Source organism: Mus pahari, chromosome 1 (genome assembly GCF_900095145.1).
Source record: "Mus pahari chromosome 1, PAHARI_EIJ_v1.1, whole genome shotgun sequence".
Classification (NCBI taxonomy): Eukaryota; Metazoa; Chordata; class Mammalia; order Rodentia; family Muridae; genus Mus; species Mus pahari.
In genome coordinates this window covers 138,938,231-138,962,673 of record NC_034590.1, presented here as the reverse complement: position 1 = coordinate 138,962,673, position 24,443 = coordinate 138,938,231, and the positions used below count along the sequence as shown (strand labels likewise).

Here is a 24,443-nt window from a genome sequence, read left to right as displayed (position 1 = left end):
AAAGCATGCTTCTTCAAGTCGCTGACTGACTTGATGTGAACCGAGAGGAGTTTGTGCCTGCTGGGAAATTTGAACACTACAGAAAATTGTTACATTTGTTCATTACATCTTTTCTATATATTTTTCTAGGTTAACTTACACAAAATGGGTTTCATACTATAGTTTTCTCTTTGTATGGCTTGTGTATGTGTGTGTGATTTGTTAGAGATCAAAGAGTTTCATGTGTTCTGGGGGAGCGCCCTGCCTCTCCACCGTACCCCAGACCCTGTTTGGTTGTGATGTGTCAAGAGTGGTATTTATCCCTGCTTTATTAGCGTCTCCAGACATCTTAACTGACATGAGATTGTAGCTGCCTATTTAAGACATATATATCTAAGTAAATAATGGGAGATTATAGCTCAGAAACAGGATACTGGTTTTTGCTGCCACCAAAACCTTAATAAATTAAAAGTTTTGTCTTTTCTTGGCATAAGTTTATAATGTATTCATGAAAAGGGTAAGCTATTAAACATTAAATATTTTAGTTCCTTGCGATGTGGTTTTTTGTTTTTTGGATTTTTTTTTCTTGTTTTTTGTTTTTTTTTTTTAAAACTGGGAACTGTTTCTAGGTGGGAAGCAGCCCAGTGGATAAACTACTTAAGAGTTGAGGTCTGGCCTCCACACGTGTGTGCACAGGCAGTCTCACACTCTCACACTTGCCTGCATAGGCAGTCTCACCCACACACTCACACACGTGTGCACAGGCAGTCTCACACTCACACACTTGCATGCATAGGCAGTCTCTCACACATGCACGCACGCACGCACACACACATGCCTTACTGTCCACACAATATTTTTGTACTAGCATTACAAATAATTGTTAAAATAGGTAATAAAACTACTGGTAGTAATGTCATTTTAAATATATAGTTCAGTAAATTTGTCAGTTACTGGTGAGTGAAAGAAACCCAATGACAACAATTAACATTTGTCACATTCTTCAGACCAAGGTAGGGTAGATGTTGTGTGATATAGGTTGTCCTCTGTGGCGATGGGAAGGGTGGGAGTTGGTATGTAATTATTTGGTAGATAGCTAACTTTTCTATAAGGGGAGAAGTACTTTCTCCAGCTTGTGGTGTAAAAGAATATTTTACTTACAGTTCACTGTTGAGTAAGTTCTGTGTGAGATTTAATTCAAATTCTTAAATTAGGATTGAGTAAAAACAGGATGTTAATAGAATGTTCTATCCAAACTGTATTAGTGTGGTACTTTTTAAATAATAAAATTAGACTTTAATTTTAGGTTTTGACTACATGAAGTAATTGACCAATTCATTTTCTCAGATCCTTATCCTAGCTTGGCATTGTGGTGGTAACAATCTTAGCGATTTTATATCTTTTTAAGAATTACCTCTGAGGGAGGAGGTAAACAAATAAAAATACCCAATAGATTTAAACTATCAGTTATTTAGAGTCTCAAGTGTAATTGTTGGGTTTTGAGATTTTTAAATTTTTATTATTTTAGTGTTTTAAATTTTATTGAGACTTCCTTTCAGACCTAAGATTGGGTCTGTCTTAGTATTTTGAACAAAGTTACTTTGGAGTCCTTATGAAAGTCTATAAGTGTTCGTAGCATAAAGGTGGTGTTAGGTCATCAGTATTTGCTGGTTTCCTATTTTCTAGGGCTCGGCTGCTGAGAGACGCATGCTCAGTTTCTAGATGTAATTGTGGAGTTGCCTGTTGCTCACTACTATAATTGATGTGCAGTGATTGCGGAGCTGCAGTAGATACGATCATCACTCTTTGCTCTGTATATTTGTGTCTTCACAAGATGGTGCAACTGTCCACATTTTAACCTGACTTGTGGACCAGTTTGTCCATGCATACAGAAATGCCTTGCACTTAGACATGCTGTGCCTGCCACCTGAAAGTAGAGACCAGCAGTTTGGGTTGACTGTTCTGTCCTTTCCCTGTTTCCTTCACTCACCTGGGAGCTGCTTTGTGTGACTACATGAGCATCTGCTTGCCTCACTCGGAATGACTTGCCAATATTCTATTGCATGTCTGTAGTCACTTAACACGGTCCCTGCTGTTGGATACTGAAGTTGTTTCTAGAATCATTAGTATTCCAGCACATACTTTATGTGTCTGTTCTTTGTGGAAGCATGACTGAGGTAAATCCCTAGAGCTAGAATTGTTGGGTGAGCACATGTATGCATGTTGTATTGAGGTTGCCAACTACTTCCCAAAGAGGCAAACCCCTTTACATTCCGGCCAGCGTAGCGATCCCTGCTTGACCCCACGTCGCTGAACTTTTTTTTAAAACTCATATGTATAGGTAAAGTTGCATGCATTTCATCGTTTTATTATCCTTACTATTTTTCTAAAATGTTTCACACATTTAAAATCATTTGCCTTTTCTGTGAATCAAGTCATCCGTTCTGCTTTAGTTGATCTGTGGTTTTTGTATAGTTTGTGTCTTAGCATAGTTATCTTTTTCCAGTTAATTTTTTTTTAGGCACAATTAGTAAATTCCTCATTGCCTCTGACCTTTCATATTCCTTAGACCTAGTTCTGATTAAAGCAACCTCCACCCCTCAAAAGGCATGCCATCTGACACCTCACAAGGAATGTGTTAGGAACTCTGAAAACTGGGTTCTTTTGGTTTCCCCAAATGCACCAGGTGACATCTGTCACAGATACAGGAACAGTTCAAAAGGTTCTTCTGAACACTGTGTGTGCGTGCTTGCTTGTGTGCACGCATGTGTGTGAGCCTATTTACACTTTGAAAGCAGTGATTTATCTGGTTCTCATAGCCATTGTGTTTGTGCACTTTGGTTTTTGTTGTTATTGTAGATTTAGGGGCATTTGTTTGTTTCTTTGTTTTGGAACTTGTGATTTTTTTTTTCCTGTTTGTTTACATGGTTTGGATTTTTGTTTTGTTTTTGGTATTTGTACTTAAATATAGTTAGTGTCAAAGAAATTAGACAATATAAAATAAATACAATTGGACATAAATACGATACAAATAATATATAGTTCTTTGACCCAGAAGTGACCGTGTTTTGCCTTCTAGAATTCTCTGTGTACATGTTTATGTGAATGTGTGTGTGTGTGTATGTATATGTATATATATATATGTATATATATATATATATATACATATATATATATAAAATCATGCCTGAGGATACTCATTTCTATTTTGGTGATTTGAATAGTTTCTATATGAGGCTAATATTTTGTTTAATTATCTCATTTAAAATTTTTTTCAAATAGCCATTCATTAATTCATGAACTGAGTGCTGGCTTAGACGTTGGATTCTGGTTCTTGGGCTATTTGATGACGTGTTTCTCTCTCTTTTTTTAAAATTAATCTTATCTTTGATATATAATTAGCTAGTTCATTTGAGTGACTTTGACTTACCTTGCTTACATGGGGTTGGTGCCGACTCTGTGGGTAGGCTGTATAAGAAGGAAACTATTTTTGTTTTTAAGACTGACTCTCACTATAATAATAATGTAGATCTCAAAGAGATCTATCCACCTGCTCCTCAGATGCTGAGATTAAATGCATATGCTACTAGGTCTAGGTTTCTGGGGTTTATTCTTATTTTGTCTTGTTAAATTTTTTATTACATGTATATGTTGGGGGATATGTGGTCTGCACATGTATATAGGTCAGAGGACAACATGGGCGAGTCTGTTGTCTTCTTCCACCACATGGGTTTTAGAAGATTAGACTCAGGTAATCAGGCTTGGCAGCAAGTGCCTTTACCTCTAAGAATGGTTTTGCCAGTTCTGTGTGAAATCTTTTAACCCTTTCTGTCTCCCCTTTCTTATAGGGCCAGTACTCTCACTTGGTCCTGCTGGCAGCGTTTGACTGTATTGATGATACTAAGCTCGTGAAGCAGATAATCATATCAGTAAGTAACTTGGATGGGATTGAGTGCTTGCCTTGGTCAGCTGCTGGTGTTGAAGTTTAATGTCACACATGTTATATAAACACTTTAACCTGTGCTTTCTGTCAATATGTTTTCCATGACTTTCTAGTCACCTGGGCTATGGGTTATTTTAGAGGCTTGTTCTGTTCCTGTGTGCATTCCAACCTTGTTACTGGGTAGTAATTGTTTTGAATGACCATGGTGAAAATGACATTTTACACATGCACACACACACACACACACACACACACACACACACACACACACACTGTGTCCACACAGTGGACATCCCCTCTTGAAGTCAAATTGTTCCTGTACCTATGACAGATGTAATGTTGACAGTTCTACTTTTGAGTAAGGTTGATTGGATTCTTTTTTTTTCGAAAAGTAGGGCTTAAATTTGATTGATGGTTGCCTATGTATTGATGGCTCAGTTAAACACATTTTGTGTGGACAAGCAGCCTCTGCAGTTGTCCTTTCCATCCGTCTCCGTGTGCTGGGTTATGTGGATGGAGAAGACAACACCCTGCACTTACTCAGTTGTGCTTGTGACAGACACCCTTTTATAGAATCAGGTTAAATGTTATTAAAGTTGAAACATTAACTTCCTCTTACAACTTACCAATTATGCAGGTCTAATCCAATGAGCAAAGGCGGTAATACTTGAGTAAAGGCCTTTATCCCTACATTTGACTTTCAGAACTCTTGGGAAAGCTACTCCGAAGTAGATATTATAGTCAGAACTATCTATCGTTTGTGACATTCCTTTTCTCATTCTGTTTGTGTGAATCCTTCTTACCTATGTGTAGGATGCACAAGTATTGAATGGATAAGGTTGAGATTGCCCGAGTGGGGAGGAGAAATTGCAGTATTGGTATCAAAGACCAAAACTGAAAATGATTTCAAAACTGCTTAGTCTTTGTGAACACAATTGTTCAGCTGGAAATCATAAATGCCGTTGTGTTTGCCCACGAGTGGAGCCTTAGAGAAATCTTATTGACCAGTGAGACTTACAGTGTCAGCAGAGAAAAGACTGTGGTTAGGTGGGGGTGCTGTCGCCTTCTGAGTCCCGGATGAGGGTGGCTGGGTGTTTACATGTTTATCTCTAGTAGAAGGGAGGTGGGGAAGGTCTGTTCAGACGGCAGCTATAAATCCTAGCTGTGGGTTCTCATGCCCTGCTGGCACTTTTCAGCTTTGTTGTTGACTGTTTTAAAGTTGTAATGACATTTGTAGGGGACTGGGTTGTGGGAAGGAACATGTTGGCAAGATTTTGTGCCACAGACTGAATATTTTGACATGTTCCTTGTGACTTTAGTACCCTTTGACTCCAAGCAATAGTGGTTGTTTTTAATTTCTGTGACAGAGATGTGAGGGTGTAGAATTGGCTATGAATAAAGCTGTTTCACAAAAATGGAAACCGGCTGGCCTATTGAAAGTTTGCTTTTGTGTAATATTTCACAAAATTGAAAATGTGCATAACTGTTCCAAATGGATTTCAAGGGAAACAATCACCCTTCAGGACTTGCCAGAACTATCTGCTGGGTTGGTCTTTCCCAGCGATTTATCTCACTTCAGCTTGCTATTGGAACAGTTTTCATTTCTCTTGCTTATCAGTTTGAAGTCCACAACTGTGGAGCCCATGTTCCTAAAGACTCATGGACTTGCCTCTCGCTGACAAATGCTCTACCAGTTCTGTGTACCATTAAGCCCCAAAGTTAGTGATAAAGCTGTACTTAATGTTCATTGCTCTCGCATTTTCCCACCCATCCATCACAGAGTCTGTTGTAGTGCTTTTTGAAAATAGCCAGAAAAGGCTTAGAATTGCCAGGTGCTCCTTGGGGTATCCATACTTCCCGGAATGTTAAGTTAAAATTTCAACCTGGTCAGCTCTATCTTTCTTTCTTTCTTTCATTTTTCAAACTAAATTTAAGTTGTTTCTCATCTACTTTCCTTTCCAAAATGAGCATATTTATAAATGGAATGTGGTCCCATTTATTTTAGTGTGCACAGACTGGTTTGATAACAGTGTTCTTAAGGAAAGGAATAAGAAGCTAGCCCATTTCTGTTTGGGAATGGAGCAGTAGTAGTGCATATTTTAGATGCCTGACCTTCAATATGTACTTCACGTTACAAAGAGTAAGGTGCTGAGTGCTTGGCCTTCCATCTTGTGAAAACCAAAGAAAGCAAAGAAAACCTAGTCAGGTCTTAGTGTCTCACACCTATAATCTCATCACTTGAGAGGTCAAGACTGGAGGATTGCCATGAATTTGGAGGCCATCCTGGGCTGAAGAGTAATATACTATCTTTAAAAGGGTGGGTTGGAGAGGGCAGTAAAACTTAACAAAAGTTGAGGCTTTTCTTCTTTCTTTTAAAGAATTAAATAGTAATCATTTGGGCCCTTGGTTTGTCCTGTTTGTTTATACTTTTAAAGAATGTTTTGCAATATAAAAAAAAAAATAATAATTAGCAGAAGGAAGAGGAGAAAGGAAAAACCACTCTTAGCTTCATGGGATTTGACCTGTGGTCCATAAGTTTCCTGACTTTGTTTATTTTATTTACTTTTCAATGACAAGTAGGAAGTAGTCAACTAGTAAATATACTGGTTTGTTAGTTTTTATTTTCATGGTGATAGTATTTCTTACACTCTTGAAAACTATTTTGGACCTCATCTGTGTAGTTCATTTGGTAGAGTGCTTTTCTAGTATTCATAAAGCCATGGGCTCCATACCCCAACCACATAAGCCAGGCATGGTAGGTAGTACAGGCTTTTAGTAATTCTAGTACTTAAGTTAGAGGGTGAAGGCGGGAGAAGGGAAGGTCAAGGTTATCCTTGGCCACAAAGCAGCTCTGAGGCCAGCCTTGGGATACATGAAACCCTGTCTCAAAACCAAAAACCAACCATTTTTGGAGGAATTTGTATGTAGTTCATTGTGGGAGCACTTGGGCAGTCCACAAGAACTTCAGTCCCTAGCACTGGAAACCTAAAGCAAATAGCAGCAACAAAAAGCAGAGAAACCCAACCCAGCAGTTACTCTTTGATTTTTATTGGCTTTTGCTATCCCATATAATTCATAATCATATGTGTGTTCTAGTTTCATTACTGTAGCTTTGAAAATTAAAAAAACAAACGAACGAAAACCAACCCTGGGAATAAAGGGTTTATTTGGCTTTAGTTGAGAGGTTTGGCCCCTTATTGTGAGAAGTCAGGGGAGGAACTCAAAACATCATATCCATCCTCACTGGCAGAATAAAGGCATGTCTTCTTGCTTGTTGTCAGCTTCCTATATCAACAGAAAAGACAGTTTACCCACCAGTCATCCTGTTCTTGATAACTCTTCAGTAAGACTCTCTTTCCAGATGATTCTAGGCTGTGTCAAATTGACAGCAAAACTAAGCAGTAGAGTCCTTTGATGGTAGTCTCACCTAGATACTAAAACCCCAGCAGTGCTAGGTTTTCTCTTCAGAGTAATTGTCTTTACCAAAATGTCAGGTTGAAGTCACGGGTTGATAATCACTCTTTGTTTTCTAAGGCTAGTTGCTGGCTAGTACTCTCTGACCTCCAGCCATATATCTACCTGTCCCTTGAAACTTTCCTTAGGTTATTTTCATTCATATTTAGTAGTTAACTGTGAAATGTCCATAGACAGATACCTGTATGAGTGAGATGGACTAGGTATTCAATAAAGAGGGAGGTTGGGGCCTGAGGCTGGAGAGAGGACTGCCCTGAGTGCAGCCAAAGGGTGCGTGCACTTTGGAGTAAAGTCATATTTTTCAAGTACTCAGGCTTCCTAGCCATCTAGCCTTCCCTTGGCTTTTCTGTTGGTATTTATTAAAGTCTCTCCTATTTGTTTTTAACTTTCCATTAATACTCTTGTCTATTCTGTTAGATTTAACTTCCTGTGGCTAAAGTAGATTACAGTTTTTTCTTTCTTTCTTTCTTTTTTTTTTTTTTGCTTTTTGTTCTTCCTCACATAACCTATTGTAGCACTGCATTTACTATAGGTTCAGGTCCCCGGTTTCTGTTGCTTGTTCTGTTTTTGTCCGCATGGAAAATGTGTGTACACTTTTTTAACTCCATTGCCTGTGTGCATCTTTGCTTTGAGCCGTTCACCCTCTTAATGCCAGGGAGCCTGGGCAGTGGTCAGAGCAAGGACCTGACGTGTCAATTACAGAAGTTGTTCATCCTGGCAGTGCTGTTAGAGTGGTTCTTATGTGCGGGGCCTGTCAGGGAGGTCCATTGCCTATCTTGGTGCCTCTTACCTTTCCTCGTTATGCCATGAAAAAGAGTTCAGGTGCACTGAGGACATACAAAAGCTTCCCTGACTTTGGATCATTAAATATCTCATTATCAAAAGCACAGATAATGCTACTTTGGGGGATTTTATCATCAACACATGATTCTAAATTTTGCTGTATTGTGATGCTGTGGTTGATGACTGACTTTTTAGTTTAATCCTTTGTACTAAAACACTAATTTAGTAATACAGAGGTGGTGTTTGTTGTTTGTTTGTTTGTTTTTTAAGAGCAGATTGGGGACTGGAGCAGTGCTCAAGAGCATTGGCTGCTGTTCCAGAAGACCCAAGTTCAGTGCCCAGCTCACAGTGCTCTAATGCCAGTGGATCCGATGCCCTCTTCTGGCTTTTGCAGGCACTGTATGCATCTTGTGCAAAGACATACATGCAGACAAAATACCCATACACAAAACAGATACTTCTTAATTCTTGAAAAACAACAACAACAACAACAACAACAACAAAAAAAAAACAGGGGCTGGAGAGATGGCAGAGAGGTTATGAACACTGACTGCTCTTCCATAAGTCCTGAGTTCAGTTCCCAGCAACAATATGGTGGCTCACAGTGGGATCTGATGCCCATTCTGGTGTGTCTGGAGACAGCTACAGTGTACTCATATACATAGAATAAGTAAATAAATCTTAAAAACAAAACCAGAAACAGACCTGAGTATGTATCATGTAAAGAGAAGGCCTTCCTTTCAGAGGAGGCATATGCTTTCTTTGGATCTGACAGATTTGGAGTCATGTTCAGGACTAGTCAGGTCCCTGCTTCTAACCCTGACCTCCAAACTTAGCAAGGGAGCTAATACTGTCTGTGGCTCCAGGTAACTTCCGCTCAGTTGTGTGTAGCTTTGGAAACAATGTCATTGGAGACAGTGCTTTGACAAAGTTATGATGGATTTCCTTTGCATTTTCTCTGGTATGGTGGCTCATGCTGGTAACCCTAGCATTCAGTTCAAGACCTTTCCAGGCTACCTAGCAAGAACTTGTCTCTAAAATAAAGTAAGATGAAGGAATTCAGTGACTTTCTATGGTGATTTCCTTAGGCGTTTAGCAGGGGTAGCAGTATCGCTTCAGTCCTAACCACTGGCAATGCTGATGTTGTCTCATAGGATGGTGGGCATCCTCTTGCTAGATTATTTTCTCATCTCCCTATGTGTATTTTTCACTGCAGTAAACAGCCTTCATTTGCTGTGAATAAGCAACCTAGCTAACCCTTCATACTCTTTGTGATTAGCAGAGCAGCTTCCTCTCTCATATCTCAGCAGGGAGGTTCTGAAGTCCGTGCTTCATCAAGGCTCATGCTACATTAAGTGCTACTGCAGATTGACTGTCCACTCAGATCACAGCGGGCGCTGTCCTTAGTAATAGCGGCCCGACCCATACTCATAATGAGGGAAGGCAGCTCTTCTAACTTTAAAAAGTCCTTGGGTTTGATCAGTTAGTTGAAATGGGTTGTTCAGTAATGGTGACCACAGTAGAGAATTCACAGTTCTGAAAGTAATTCTTTGTGCTTTGATAAGGCATGTCAGAATTGACGTCACTAGTGACGTGAGTGGAATGAGGAAAATACCCAGGGTGTGTTCTTCATCCCCATCAAATCTCAGCGGAACTCTGGGAATATAATAAACAGTGGACGTTTTTGTTTCTATTATCTAGGAAATCATCAGTTCCTTGCCCAGCATAGTTAATGACAAATATGGAAGGAAAGTCTTGTTGTATTTGATGAGCCCCAGAGATCCCGCCCACACGGTGCCAGAGATCATCGAGCTTCTGCAGAAGGGTGATGGCAATGCGCACAGGTGAAGGCCAGCTCATGACTCCAAGAAGTCCTCATAGATGCATCCTTTTCTCCCTCCATTTCCCTAAGACTTCTTAGTGAATTCCATAGTCTCAAGAGCTTACTTAGAAGGAAATGGCAGTATCCAGTTGAAAGAACACAGCTGAACCTGGCACACAGTTGGCATTCAAGTGTATAGTTTGCTTTTTGTTTTACTTTACTTTCAGAGTTGCCAGTATCTTACACTTTAATGTCCTGAGAGTGTCTATAAAGTACTCTGAGCACGTCCTGTCTCACATGATGACTTGCCACTACTTGGTTTAAGATTGGCTGGATTGCGAATGGTTGGTTACTGTTTGTGACTGTGGTGTAGAAAGCAACTTTCTTATTGAAGTCTTGCTCCATGCCAGGTAGTGTTCAGACCCTGGGGATGGAAAGATGACACCTAGTCTGCCCTTGACTCACTCACTGTCCACATGCTCGGCAGAGCAGACACTTACAGGAGATAGTGCCCTGGGTTATGATAAGCTCCTAGAGGTTTGTGATAACAAGACTGGTCACTTAGCTTACCACCTCACTCAACATATTCCAACAGCAAGAAGGACACTGCAATTCGCCGGCGTGAGCTCTTGGAGTCCATCTCTCCAGCTTTGCTGAGCTACCTGCAAGGACACACTCAAGAGGTGGTGCTGGATAAGTCTGCGTGTGTGCTGGTGTCTGACATCCTGGGATCTGCTACTGGAGATGTTCAGCCTGCTATGGATTCCATAGCCAGCTTGGCAGCAGCAGAACTGTATCCTGGTGGCAAGGACGGAGAGGTGATGTACTATTGACTATAGTACCAGCAGGAGAGCCCCAGGGCCTGTAAAATCCCCAGTCATGGATTCTGCAGAGTGTTAACAGTAATGCCAGTAGTACATTTAAAAACGGTAATTCAGAGCGCCACGCTACGGTGGTAGCACTTGTCTTCCCCAGAATGCAGAGCTCCTGTAGTGCCTCCAGACACGTGCTATGACTTAGGGTTTTCTGTGATTGCCCCTTCACTACCTTTCCAGAATAGTCCATGCTTGCTGTGGCAGCTGCTTCCCGTGGTGTGAAAGACTGTTTGTCCTGTGCTCCATCAGTTCAAAGCCTAACCCATTCTAGTGCCCATAGTTCTCCTTGAAGTCTTCTCTAATTTTGTTTGACTCATTAAAAAAGACTCATTCAGCCGGGTGCATAGCCACAAACCTAGACTATAGACTTGAGAGATTGAGGTAGGAGAAATAGGAGTTCAAGGTCATTCTCTTCTACATATGGAGTTGGGGGCCTGACTGAGCTAGGTGAGACTGTCTCAAACAGAATAGTTGTTCATTCTGATAATTCTTGTTTATATTTACATGGGCATGGTGTGATTCTACATTGCATCTTAAGTTCACTGATTGTATGTACCTTGTCAGTGCTAGACAGCAGGCAACCCCATCTTCTGCTGTACCCCAAAGCTTTCGGGAGACATACTATTTAAGTAAAGTAATTGTTTAAGTTAATATGGAATCAAAAACTCTGAAGGACAACTGTGGGTTCTAAGGGGTTGTGTAAGACCCAGCTTGCCCCCAGGTAGCCTTCCTGGAATTGGAAAAAGCTACACTGAGCCCTGAAGGGTTAGCAGCTCAGCCAAAGATGGTGGAAGAAGAGCATGGGCTGCAGGGAGCTATACTGCAGTATAGAGGAGGGGAGCATTAGGGGCCCAAGACTTGTGTTTGCAAGTCAGCCAGCAGACAAGGGGAAGGCAGGCTGATCGTACTGGCCTTTGTCCTGTGCTGGCTTGTAAGGTCCTGGAGCACTGAACTAGCAGCTGGTTACAGGGAACCACCAGGTGGTTTTTTTTTTTTTTTTGAATTTTTGACCTCTACTGTCAATTAGTCTCACAAAAGCCTTTATGTGCTAAATAGAATAGCCTTTTATTATGATCCCTGGCATTGCTCAAGGATATAAAATAAGCTGTTCAAGTTCTAAGCCTTTCATTCATTAATCGAAAAAGCAATAAATCTGTCAGGAATGCTTAAAGAGATACTCAAAAGATGAAATGACAGTCCCTGCCCTTAGAGTTTGGAATCTATTGGACAGACATGTGCATGTCACTTTTATGCATACCTTTATGTTAGCTGAATGCTAACATCTGCATTTTAGTTCAGTCCCAGGGACTTTAAACTAGTGATACAGTTCTGATCACAGTCCATAAGCTACACATAACGGAATGCCTTGTGGTAGCAGCACTAAGTTGTCACAATACAAAGGTTGTGCTGCAACAGGGCAGTCAGCCTCCCCTGTTGAGCTCCTTTGCTTTGCCATCTTTCCCTGTTACGTTCTAGTCAGAGCCAGCTTCCATGGCCACAGCACTTGCTCACATCAGAGTCTCAGGCAGGAAGGAAAGCAAGAGCAAGGAGGCCTTTTCTTGTTGGTCAGAAGACCATCTCCAGCCAGGCTTTCCTGCCATGTTATTAGCGAAAATTGGTCTGAGTCACATCTGCATGGCAGAGTGACTGGATGGCCAGGATTGCTTAGAGCCATTGAGGATTTAGCCCCTGAGACCACAGTGGAGCCTTTAGAGGAAACAGGTTGGGACTACCTGTTGAGTAAGTAGTCCAGCATCTTTTTCACAGCACAGTTATTCACTCCATCTCTAGTTTCTTCTAGCCATGGGTCTAGTCTGTCACTCAGAAGTGTTAATCCCCGACCGCATTTGATTCTTTATTGAGTGTCTGACATGTGCCATGCTTTTGACACATGGATTGGAAGAGACAAGTGGGCTGTCAGCTGAAGCTCAGACCCCTGCCTTCCTGGAGCAGATTGGATAAATGTGATGAAATACTGCTCTCTATGGAAATAGTGCTCATTGGTTCTTATCCTAAATGAAGGGAGACCACTGTTACTGTGGGAACAGTTGGTAAGGCCAGCAAGCAAGCTGCAGAATGTTTTCTTGGCCTGCTGTTAGGTCACTGTAGTGAATAGTATTGCCATGTAGCATTCTCCCCAGGGGTTTCTTTGTATCTTAGAACAGTGTTGCCATGGGAAGAGTGGACAGATTACCTTATTTTTAGATGAGGATTGTATGTTGCTGTTCAAACTAATTTCTGCACTACCTTGTAGGGGCTGTGATCTTCTACTTAGCTGTTTGTTGCACCCTGGGTATATGAGGGGCATCCTGGGTTAAGATTTCTTCAAACTGAAACATAACTGCACCCATGTCTACACGTGGGGTAGAGATAGGCTCAGGGACCAGAGGTATTTGCTAGCTTCTACAATAATGTGTCGGGTTTTCTTATAGCTTCATGTTGCTGAGCATCCTGCAGGACATCTGGTTCTCAAATGGTTACTAGAGCAAGATAAAAAGATGAAAGAAAGCGGAAAGGAAGGTAGGCTGTGCAGCTTATCTTTTGTGTGTGTCTTACATGGAGTTTTGTATTTCTTGACTTTATACTGACCATTTAGGTTCAGGTAAGATTTGCCAAGTATTTGGAAATCATGAATAAGTAAGTAATGATTAAATGTCAAGGGCGGCTACAGCTCACTAGTAGACTGCTTGCCTACCATGCACATACTCTGAGCTGTTACGGTGGCTGGGAAAGCTTTGAGCTGAGGTCATGGGTTTGTTTCTGCAGACAGCTTCCAGTGCAGGGCGGATGGTGCTGCTGTTATATAAAGAACTGGGACTGGTTTTTGCTGCAATTTCATTATTGGAAACATTGATGGTTAGTGTAGGTGTGTTTGACAAGTTACTAATTTCCAAACATTTTTCTAATGACTTTGTAATTAAAATGCCAAAAGCCCTAAAACGTGGTTGGTGGGCTTGGAGTGTTGTTTTCAAGTATGAATAAGTGTGTCTGTTTATCCGGGTTATGTATTGCTGTGTGACAAGCTCCCTCAGCTTAGTGGTTCACTGAGCAGCGGTTTAGGCTTTAGTGGAGCTTGTTCCTGTCTGCCTCTCAAGACTCCTTGTTGGGCATTGGAGTGTACCTACTGTTGCAGTGGCCCAGCCACAATGCTGCCGGTGTTAGCCGCATTTCCTCATCCTAGATGGTGTGGGCCTGCACACATCATGGTGGTTAATTGGTTTTTATTTATTTTTATTTTTTATTTGGCATGTATGTGTATGACTATGGACATAGCATGTCATGGCACATATGTGGAGGGCAGAGGACAGCTTCAGGTGGGTGTCAGTCTACCTTGTTTGAGACAGAACTTTTGTGATCTGTCGCTCCATATGCTGGGCTAGCTGGCCCCTGTGCCCCAAGGGGTCCTGTTTCCACATCTCATCCCACCTAGGAATATTGGGTATATAATAATAAAAAGCTCCAGCAATGCATAGTTTGTAGGAGTCTGCGTTGAGGCCCTCAGTGCTTATGCAGAAGCGTGTCCGCAGCCCCAGGCGTTGGTTCTTAGACTGAGTATTCCAAGGAAATAAAGGACACGGATGCTTACGCCTCTGGATTAATCCTTAGATGTCATCTCATGTCACTTCTACCATGTTCTGTTGGTCCAGGCAATGAGCCCACCGAGATTCAACAGAAGACTTAGATTCTACCCTTAATGGGGGACTGGCAGCATCTAGAAATGCACACAGTGGAGGACAGCTTGTTTTTATCATCTTTGGAAAGCAAACAGCCTCACTAGCTGCCCCTGTTTACCACAAAGAGCTAAGTGTGCTCCATGCATATCTTTGAATTAATTATTGTATGTGCACAGTACCTACTTGAGATTTGCTATCAGCATAGGCCATCCTTTCCTTCCCAAACCCCAGTCACTAGCATTCCTCCACTTGCTGAGAATGAGCTGCACCTAGAGGGTACAGGGAATAAAATAACAGGCTAAGACCTTGGAGATAGAGTTAGAGATGAACAGTGTTTGGGGTGGAGGAATCGGATAGCCTGAAACTCACGGCAGCCCTCTTTCCTCAGCCTCCAGAGCTGGGACAACAGGCTATGGTGGCTACGAAGTCATTGTAGAGAGAAATTGCCATGAGTAAGCCAAAATGTTCATTCTTTAGCCACTAGCCATGTTACTGGTCCCTAATATTTAATTTTTTTTTCTATAAGGAACTGATTCAGGCTACAGGTGAAGTGATATTGTCAAACATTTACTTGCTGGTCAAGGTTAAATCATTAAATATTACAAAAGTACAGATGTGACCAAATAAGCTTTTTAAAAATAGTTTGTTTTTCTTGGGTAATTATTGCTAAAAAGTAGTTTAGAAGTTGCATCAAAGTTAAGAAACTTGGCTTTATTAACACAGTGCTAGATTTATAACAGAATTTTAGTGTTTATAGATGAGGATTGTTTTTATTATCTTAAGGGGATAGAGATGAGGGATGGGAGTGTGCATGTGGCACCCAATAAGTATCAGTCTACTTTACAGGTTGTTTTGCAAAGACCCTTGTAGAGCGTGTTGGTATGAAGAACCTCAAGTCCTGGGCCAGCATCAACCGAGGTGCCATTATTCTTTCCAGGTCGGTAGCTGTGTCATGCAACACACACAGACACTTACTTCATTTCTTTCTTTCTTTCTTTCTTTCTTTCTTTCTTTCTTTCTTTCTTTCTTTCTTTCTTTCTTTCTTTCTTTCTTTCTTTCTTTCTTATATATTTTCTTTATTTACATTTCAAATGCTATCCCGAAAGTTCCCTATACCCTCCCACCGCCCTGCTCCCCTACCCACCCACTCCCACTTTTTGGCCCTGGCATTCCCCTGTACTGGGGCATATAAAGTTTGTAGAGGCAGTAAGACAAAGGCATTTGCCACTAAGCTTGACTGCCAGGAGAATTAACTCCTGCGAGTTGTCCTCTGACCCATACTCTCAAGCTGAGGCAAGGAGCGTTGTGTGCTCGCACACAAACAATGAACAGATGCGACTTACACCTTTCTTTAAGCAAATACAGTCAGTCCTCAGATTTAAGTGACATCTTTGGGTGTCAGGGGTCACAGCATTTTACGTTTACAGTGTACATAGTTTTACTACATTTGTAGATTTGACCAAAGTATGGTTATATTTTTTTCTTAATGAGTAAGATGTATGCCTGTGGACACTGTCACAAAGCTGTTTAAGTCAAGCCTAACTTTATAGTTTATTTTCTTTTGTTGTCTTTAGTGATTTCCAGATTGATGGAGATTTGTTAAAGTACAAAAAGTTGATGTGGAAATGGAGGCCAAGTTATAGATTGCTCTCTGAACTTGGTTATGTTGAGTTTATAATATATAGATCATTGTTTAAATGTTTATTTTATAATATCTGTGTGCTGTTTAAGTCAGTTACTGGTTTTCTGCTGTGTTGCTGTCCGAGTTTGCATCTCAGTTATAAAACACTAGCCAAAATCAGCCGTGGGGAACTTATTGTATCTTAGAACTCCTGGGTCACAATCCATCACTGAGCAAAGCCAGGGCAAAGCTTTGGGGCTGAGACCGTGGGCAGATGCCGCTTCCTTGCTAGTTTGCTCCCAGGTTCACCTGCAGCTACTTTTCTTGCCTGGCCCAAGGCCACCTACTGGGGATGGCACTTACCACAGTTTGCTGAGCCCTCCTACATCAATTAACAAGAAAGTGATCCATGGCCAGTCTGTGGGAGGCAATTCTTTATTTGAGATTTCCTTTTCAAGTTTACAACACTACCAGCACATTTACGGACAGTGAGAAAACGGGTCCTCCAGTTTGAAGCTTCCTCCTATATGTGGAACTTGCTGTCCAGCCTTGCTGTGATTTGTAAACATTAGCCTCAGTATTCCAATATATGGTTTGATCTCGTACGGATGATAGGAGAATTCATTTTTAAACCACTTATTTTATTTGATTGTATGTTATTACATGTAGATTCAGCTGTCTGTTTCTTAGTAAAATGAGCTAATATTTGAGGGGATGTTAAAGAGTCAGAACCCATTAGCTGCAACAGGAACTTTTTTGACTTGCATTTCTTTACCAGGCCTTTGGAAGTTAACACCTACTGACACATGCTTTCATTCTGCCCAACTGAAATGCCCAAGTGGACATTTCAGTGATGCTATGAAATTAATGGGTAAAGTTTGCTTGTCGGTCAGTGCTTCCTTGGGTAGATCAGACATAAGAATGATCCAGTATATTTCTTGTGGAGCTTTGCATGGAACTATATGGAGACACATAGTGTTTAAGGTTCGAAACAGAAGTTTAACTGTGTGTGGCTTCAGAGGTAGTCTTCATGTTTACTGGATAGTTGAGTAGCATTTGTTTGCCAAATTTCCCTGCCTGTTTACATTTTAGTTAGAAGTGTGTTTTCTTTCTTTTGGGACTACTTAATGTTGTTTGTTCACAGTTGCTATTGGGCTACTGAAGGAACATTTTGGGTGGAAAGGAAAATGCCTTGTGTGCTGACTGAGGAATAACAGTGTAGAGTTCTTTAGCTGCTAGGAAAACAGGCCTTAATCAGTCTGCCTGGGCCTCAAGCCCAGCCTACTGTATGGTTTGGAAAGTCATTGAGCTTTCCTGGTTTTTCTTGATTGTAAAGCAAAAAGTTAATAATCTTAAAGTTGCTTTGAGAACAAGGTATGTAGAGTGCCTTTCACTGTGTCTGTGTGCGACATACTTAATAGCTGCTAACTTGTACTAGCATTGTATATACCATGTTATACAGTGGCTGTTTAGCCAGGTTGCTAACATAAGGACCCCGAGTGACAGGTCCATTACTAGCAGCTGCTGTCATCTCTTGTGAGCTGTAGGATGCTACCTAGAACTGTTAACACAGCTTTCTCGTTATTGATATAAATGAAAGTTACTGGGACCAGGGGCTTTTGAAAATGCCAAGTGATCTCCTTACAGAATATATTTCAGAGGGCAACATTTAAATTAGTCCTAAAGAACTTGGGAGTAAAACAAAACAAAACAAAACTTGGGAGAAAAAAGGAGATTTGGGCCTGGTGGCCAGCAGTCAGGTGCCTGTGACCCAGCCCTGTGTAATGCTTCTCATTTATTGAGTGTTTACTAAGTATTAATCTCTAGCTTAAAAAAACGAAAAACAAACAAACAAACAAACAAAACCATCCCTCTGGGAACTGTTAGCTCAGTAGCTAAATGTGAGCTTAGCATGAGTGTGGATTGAACCTGAGTATGGCTCAGCTTGGCAGCAGAATGCAGCCATAAATGTACAGTCAGTGGTGGAATGAGTGAACCATGTGGTCTCTGCATTTGAGGTTGTAACCAGGATAAGATTGCTGTCTTAGTTGCTGTTTATTGCTGTGGAGAGGGAAAGGGGAAGGTGGGGGGGAGAGAGGGAGGGAGGAGGAGGAGGGAGAGAGAGAGAGAGAGAGAGAGAGAGAGAGAGAGAGAGAGAGAGAGATATTACCAAGACAACTAATAAAAGGGTTTGGGGGCAAGAGGGTTGCTTATAGTTTTAGAAGGTAAGTCCATGACCATGACCATCATGGCAGGGAACATGGCAACATGCAGGCAGGCATCATGCGGGTGAAGTAGCTGAGAGCTCACATGTAGTCACAGGCAAAAGACAGGATGGGCAAGACTGAGTCTAATATGGGCTTTTGAAACCACAAAGGCCACCCCAAAGGCTCTACCTCCTGATTCTGCCAAATGGAAACCAGACATTCAAATATATGAGCCTAGACCACCACACCTGCCAAACAATGTTAAGGTAGGATGCAAGTAAGTCAGAAGATATCTGAAGATAATCAACATCCATGAAGTCTTATCTCGGTGTCTCTACCCACAAGGTTATAAAGCATTTTCATAGTTTCAGAATGTAGACTACTCTTATTTGGTGAATTTTAATTCGTTTAAACTACATTTCTTTGTTTCTTTAGTGGGTGTGGGTATTTATATACACATACATGCCACAGCACAAGGATGAGCCAGGAAACAAGTTGCTTTAGCCCATTTTCCTCTTGAACCATATGGGTTCCACCTGCTGAATCATCTTGGTGGCCCTCATCTGGTAAATGTTTAAAAATCTGTATAATATGCTGTACAGGAGGTGACTCAACAATGGATTGGTTACCCTGTCAATATGGGTTGTGTTGTAGATTCAGGGCTTGTGTGAAATTTAATTTTTTAATCCTTTTCCTCCTTCCAGCCTTCTTCAGAGTTGTGACCAAGAAGTTGTAAACAAAGTCAAAGGTGGACTGAAAACCCTGATTCCTACCTTGGAAAAAACCAAAAGCAGCAGCAGAGGCATCCAGACCCTGCTTGAGAAGCTGACTGTGTAGGCAAGCAGGATGGGCAAGCAGGAACCCGCTTCCCAGAGGAGACGGAGGACTCTCTCATACTCACAACTGGATGCTCTATGCATGGATTGTTAAAGGACCTATTTATATAAAATTGTTTCTAAAAGAGACCTTTGGTTTAATGTCAACTGTCTGATGTGTCAGACTGAGTACTACACAGCGTGGCAGTGTGGCAGTGATCTGTGAGCCCAGGTGTGTGCTCTGTGGTTGAATGGCTTGATTTAGGAAAGGAGACAGCAATGATCTGAGAAGGCTTCCTGGTGTAGGTGGACTTTAGAGAAATGTTATAACAAAAGACTTAAGGACATGAAGTTCAAACAGAGTGTATAGTGGGAGCAGTAAAGTGACCTGAACCCCGGGAAGCCTGTGGCCAGGTCAGCCTGCGCTGGGAACAGCTGCTTCTTCAGCTGCTGTGCAGACTAAGTTCCATCAGGTTTGCTTTGGAAGCTGCTCTGGTAAGTCCAGTGCATGGAGGGAGTTGTGCTAGAGGAATCAGGAGCTGATGGGTCCTCGCTGAAGTCAAGGTTGCTGGGAAAGTCTGGTCTTTGTATTTGGGCCTTCAGGGTAAACACCTTTCAAGGAGAATGAGGACATTGTCCCTTGAACAGTCCCTAAAATAGTCAGAGCCCATAGTATAACCAAAAGGGGGAACTGTAGAGGATTGAGTGCAGTAGTGTGTTTGGACTTTAAAATACAGTTGGCTTTCAGCAGCAAAGCTGGAGATCTGTAGACCACGAGAGCTTGCGCAGCAGGCGTTTTTAGTACAGAGGCCTGTCCTTGCTGCTCTGGGTGTCTGATATGTCCTGAGGCGGCCCTCTGACCCTCTGAGGAATTGTCTGTGCCTTACCTGTCCCAACTTAAGGTTCCAGGACTACTAGTGCAGCTTCTGCGAATCTTCTGCCCTCTCGTGCTAGGGTGTAGTAAGCCCTTTCCCAGGCATGGCACCTGCCACTCACTGTTGGCCACTGTTGGCTGGATCCCCTAGGAGGGTGGGCATAGAGTGAGGGGGAAAGTGAGGAAAGACAGCTTGATTTGCTTCTGTGTGATTAACATACCATGATTTAGGTTCGAGTTCTCCGTAGAAAGGACCATTTAGAGAGATGAGAGTTGGGTGCTACATACGTGTTTAATCTTTAAAAGTGAAAAACATGTACATAACTTGAAAGGTGCTTTTGTGTAGCTTGTAGAAAAAGCAGCCATTGCCTCTGCAGTCCTAACTCACTCTCCATAATGACTTGAGTTCTTAGCTCTGGCCGATTTCTAAATATGCAGTATGAAGTCCCGAGTATCTAAAGCATATATAATTCAAATACACAATAAAGAGCATGTTTGTTTTTTGTTTTTCAAGTCAGGATCTCACTATGTGAAGCTCTGTTTTGAAATTTATTGTGTAGACCAAACTGGCCTCAAACTCACAGAGATCTGCCTGCCTCTACCTCCCTGGTGCTGCGATTAAAGATGTGGGCCACCACATCGAGCTGAGGACACAGTTTCTTGCATGACCAAACTCAAGACAGGAGTTAGCATTTCTTTTTATATTTTCCGTGAAATTTTATAAAAGATTGAATTTAAATTAGAGGAAACTAATCTCTTCTAATAATAAATCTTGTGCAGGCAAAATGGCTCAATGTGCACTTGTAACCAAACCTGACAACCTGAGTTTGTTTCCTGGGACCCACTTGGTGGAAGGGGAAAACCAACTCCCCCAGATTGTCTTGTGACCTCCATACATGCATTGTAACATGACTGCACACACACTAAATGAGTGTAGAACTTTTTAAGTTGAACCTTTGCAGAGGCGTGTGCATTCCTTGAGAATAATGATGAGCAGAACACAAGGAAGGCTGGCTTGTGTGAGCTTGCCTGTAATCCCTGCACTTGGGGACTTTGGCAAGAGGGTCTTGAATTTGAAGCCAGCCCAGGAAAAAAATGGAAAAGAGTAAAAGAATATGATGTCTTAGGGCATCGATTTATATGAAGCCAATAACAGTGAGCTAGACAGCTTTATCACTTGGGGCTCAAAGTACAACTCTATGGCAGAGAAGTTGGCCTGGCATGCAGGACCTAAGAGTTCTGTTACCAGCAGCCCAAGAAAGAAAAAGCAAAACTTGACCTCCTAACTTTGTGATGGTACTTAGCCAGGGAGACAGGCCACACCATGCTCTCCCCATTCCCTTCTAAATTTGAGACATCACCAAGGTGCTCCAGGTCCCTTAGCCTATGTTGTGGGGAGTGAAAGCGAGTGTATTGTTGACATGGGTGTGGCCCGGTCAGAGCTCAAATGTCTCAGACCCATAGAAGTTCCAAAGCCTGCCCGGGAGATTGCTCCTATGGAGATTAGACTAACCTGCCTCCTGTTCAGCTGTAAACTGAACTGATACATAAACACCCTGAGCTCCCTGGGTGCTGCAGCTTCCCCAGCTTTCCTGTGTTGTCTTCTCTTCCCTCGCCATCCCTGTTATGTTTCTAGGACCTTGGTGCACGGAGCAAGGCACTGACTGGATGAATGCTTAAGATTTTCACATGAGCGGCCCCACCCAGGAGATGCAGTGTGCTGTTTGTCTAGTCTGCGTTCTATGGGTAGCACAAAGTAGCTACTCTGCACTCCAGCCTGCAAACTCACTGTACTCCACACTGTCCTGCTGTTGCCCTTTCCCAGAGCTGTCAAGGAATCATGCTTTAGAGTCTTTCATAAAAAGAAAAAATGTCCCACTCATTTACAAAATTTTATCCCACAAGTCAGCACGTTTGTAAGCTGATGGATGGATAGAGCTTCAGAGGTGTGGGAGTGAGAAATGTTTGCCCGTGTCCTGTTCTTAATTGCATCCTGGGAAGACGTGACTATCTCTTGGTGCCTCATGAGTACTTGGGTGGGAGGTGATAACGGTCTGGTAAGGTCGTGAGAATCATCTGACTTTGCACTCTTAATGATTACAATTAAGCATAATGAATAATGTAGATATTTTAAATCACTTCCAGATGCTTGAAAAACAGACTCTCCTTTTAAATAGAACTTGTCTTGCACTTTAGGCTCATGTTGCTAGCCCCATCCATGTGTCTGCTAGTAGATACAAATGATGTGGTGTTGCTTCTTCAGTAACAGGCAGTGATGGGACACTGAGAGACCAGCATCACAGAGCAGGAATGTGCTCTTTGGGAAGCATTTGACCAAATAGGAGTTTTGGTCTTCTTACTAGATCAACCTTTTTGCCATTTGCATTTCAGTATCTAAGCCAAGTCTACAATGGATCTGTTGGAAATAACAGCCTTCTGGGGATATATGGTCTATCTGGTACCTTGCCAGCAGTTGATTTTCATCATCATCATTGTCATCATCATCGTAAGGCCATTTATGACCTGCCCCAGCCTAGGAGTCATGACTTCATGTCCTTCAAATCACAGTTGATTCTTTGGGGAAAACAATGATTGGTTAACAGTTCAAAGAACTCTGCTTAAGTGAGAGCATCCAATCAGAATATAGACCATTTGAGTTCTCCAGCTTAGGTGAGCAAAACAGTGGAAGATGCTCTCTCCTCTGAGTCCCAGCTGCTTGCATAAGTATTGCCATGCTCCATCACTTCCATTCTGCACTCTGCACACTTGAGAACTGCAAATCTTTCCGTTGCATCTTAGCAGTGATACATGAACATGACCGGTACTTGACAGGCAGCTCATTTCTTGATGATACATACGACGACAGAGTGGGCCTCAAGGGGTGTTAAAGCACAGTATTCTGCCCTTCCTCGCCTTCTCTGCAGCAGTCTGGTTTGCTCAGCCCCTCAGTCCTCGACCTTCCTATCAGCATGGTGAGATGGCATGGCTTCTGAAACACTGGCACACAGAACCCACTGCTTTGGAAGACGAAAACCAGGTGAAGCGAGGGGCAATAAAAAAAAAAAAAAATACTATCTGGGAGTGCCAGCCTGGAGCAAGTGATTTAAATTAAAGCCTAGCCTTGCGGTTTGGTGAACTGTGGGAAGTTTGCACAACTTCAGCTGCAATTTGCTCACTGAGAGAACACACACCTCCCCACATCTTTGTGAAGATTAGATGAGTTACAGCTCAGTTGGGTCGTTCACAGGCAGGCTTCCTAAGCAGAAGTAGGAAGGATCCTTGGAGTTTAGAAATTATTCTAAAGGCCCCATGACAACTCTGAAACTTCTGACTTGCAAGTGAAATAGACTTTCTCTAGCCTTTGGAGGTAGAACATTTCTGCCTCCCCTTCCCTGCACACAGGAGCTGCTGGAGCTAGGTCTGCTCCAGGGCCATTGCCTAGGGTAAGAATATCTACACTTCCCTCCAGTCGCTTCTGCCTGTGGGTTAGGAAGCCTGAAGGAATTCTGAACCCAAATAAAAATCCTTTTGAGATGCAAATGATCTTGATAGAAATAGCACCCTGAGCTGTTGCTTGTCACAACACCTTCTTGTGAAGTCTATCAACCCCATTATGTAGATGTCATAGTGCAAGACTCGTTAGAAAGGGAGGCTGTTAGCATAGGGGAAAAAATGGGGGTAAGATGAGGCCACCTAGGCTCAGTAGGTGAGGGTACAGAAGAGAAGTGAGGCCCTCCAGTCTCTCATCTTAGCCTCCAGAGGTCAAGTTTGAGTCAGTCAAGAGACAAGGCAGGGATGACACTTGCTCGTGGTTTTGTAGCAGAAATACTGTGGGTTCTTATTTTGGAGAGGGCTGCCATAGGGGTACCTACTGGCCAGCAGGTGATCTTGATCCTCCGTTTCTTCATTTATAAAGCAAAAACCACCTGCTTTAAGCCACCTGCTTACTTAAGTCCCCAGAAGATCTGATAGTGCAGTGTTGCCCTGATTCTGACCCGAGAATGCAGGCAAGTGTTCATCCCCAGAGCAGTCCACTCATCCCTGTGAAGGTAGAAGTCATGCCTGAAAGCCCTCAGGATGCTGTGTCAGGCTCGTAGAGGCTGTGTGTGTGCAAAGATGCCTTGCAAAACATTAGGTAGTCACATGTTGCTAGGCTTGATTTAGATCCATATTACAAGGTTGTAGGTTACAGATTTAAAAGAAAGAAGGAAAAAAAAAAAAAACAAAATTTCTACTATCTGGCAGAAGGATCCAGATTTGCCCCATTCGAGAGCATGCTCGAGCAATGTCTGCTTGTCTGTGGGGCATCAGTCTTTCTAAGGGAGTCGTAGCTATTTGAAAAGTGGATGATATAACTGGGCTGCCTTGTCTAGCCT

General features: G+C 42.1%; 1 protein-coding gene across 1 annotated transcript in view; it reads left to right on the top strand.

Moving 5' to 3' along the window:
• Pum3 (pumilio RNA binding family member 3) overlaps positions 1 to 20,725 on the top strand; it is a 41,280-nt gene extending 20,555 nt beyond the window's left edge. Inside the window, exons 13-18 of the mRNA XM_021192558.1 lie at positions 3,828 to 3,908; positions 9,881 to 10,023; positions 10,597 to 10,819; positions 13,309 to 13,396; positions 15,397 to 15,487; positions 19,083 to 20,725. Coding sequence (XP_021048217.1) covers positions 3,828 to 3,908; positions 9,881 to 10,023; positions 10,597 to 10,819; positions 13,309 to 13,396; positions 15,397 to 15,487; positions 19,083 to 19,215 — 759 coding nt within the window. The 3' untranslated portion in view covers positions 19,216 to 20,725. The remainder of the gene's footprint in view (positions 1 to 3,827; positions 3,909 to 9,880; positions 10,024 to 10,596; positions 10,820 to 13,308; positions 13,397 to 15,396; positions 15,488 to 19,082) is intronic.
• Positions 20,726 to 24,443: the final 3,718 nt, after the last annotated feature.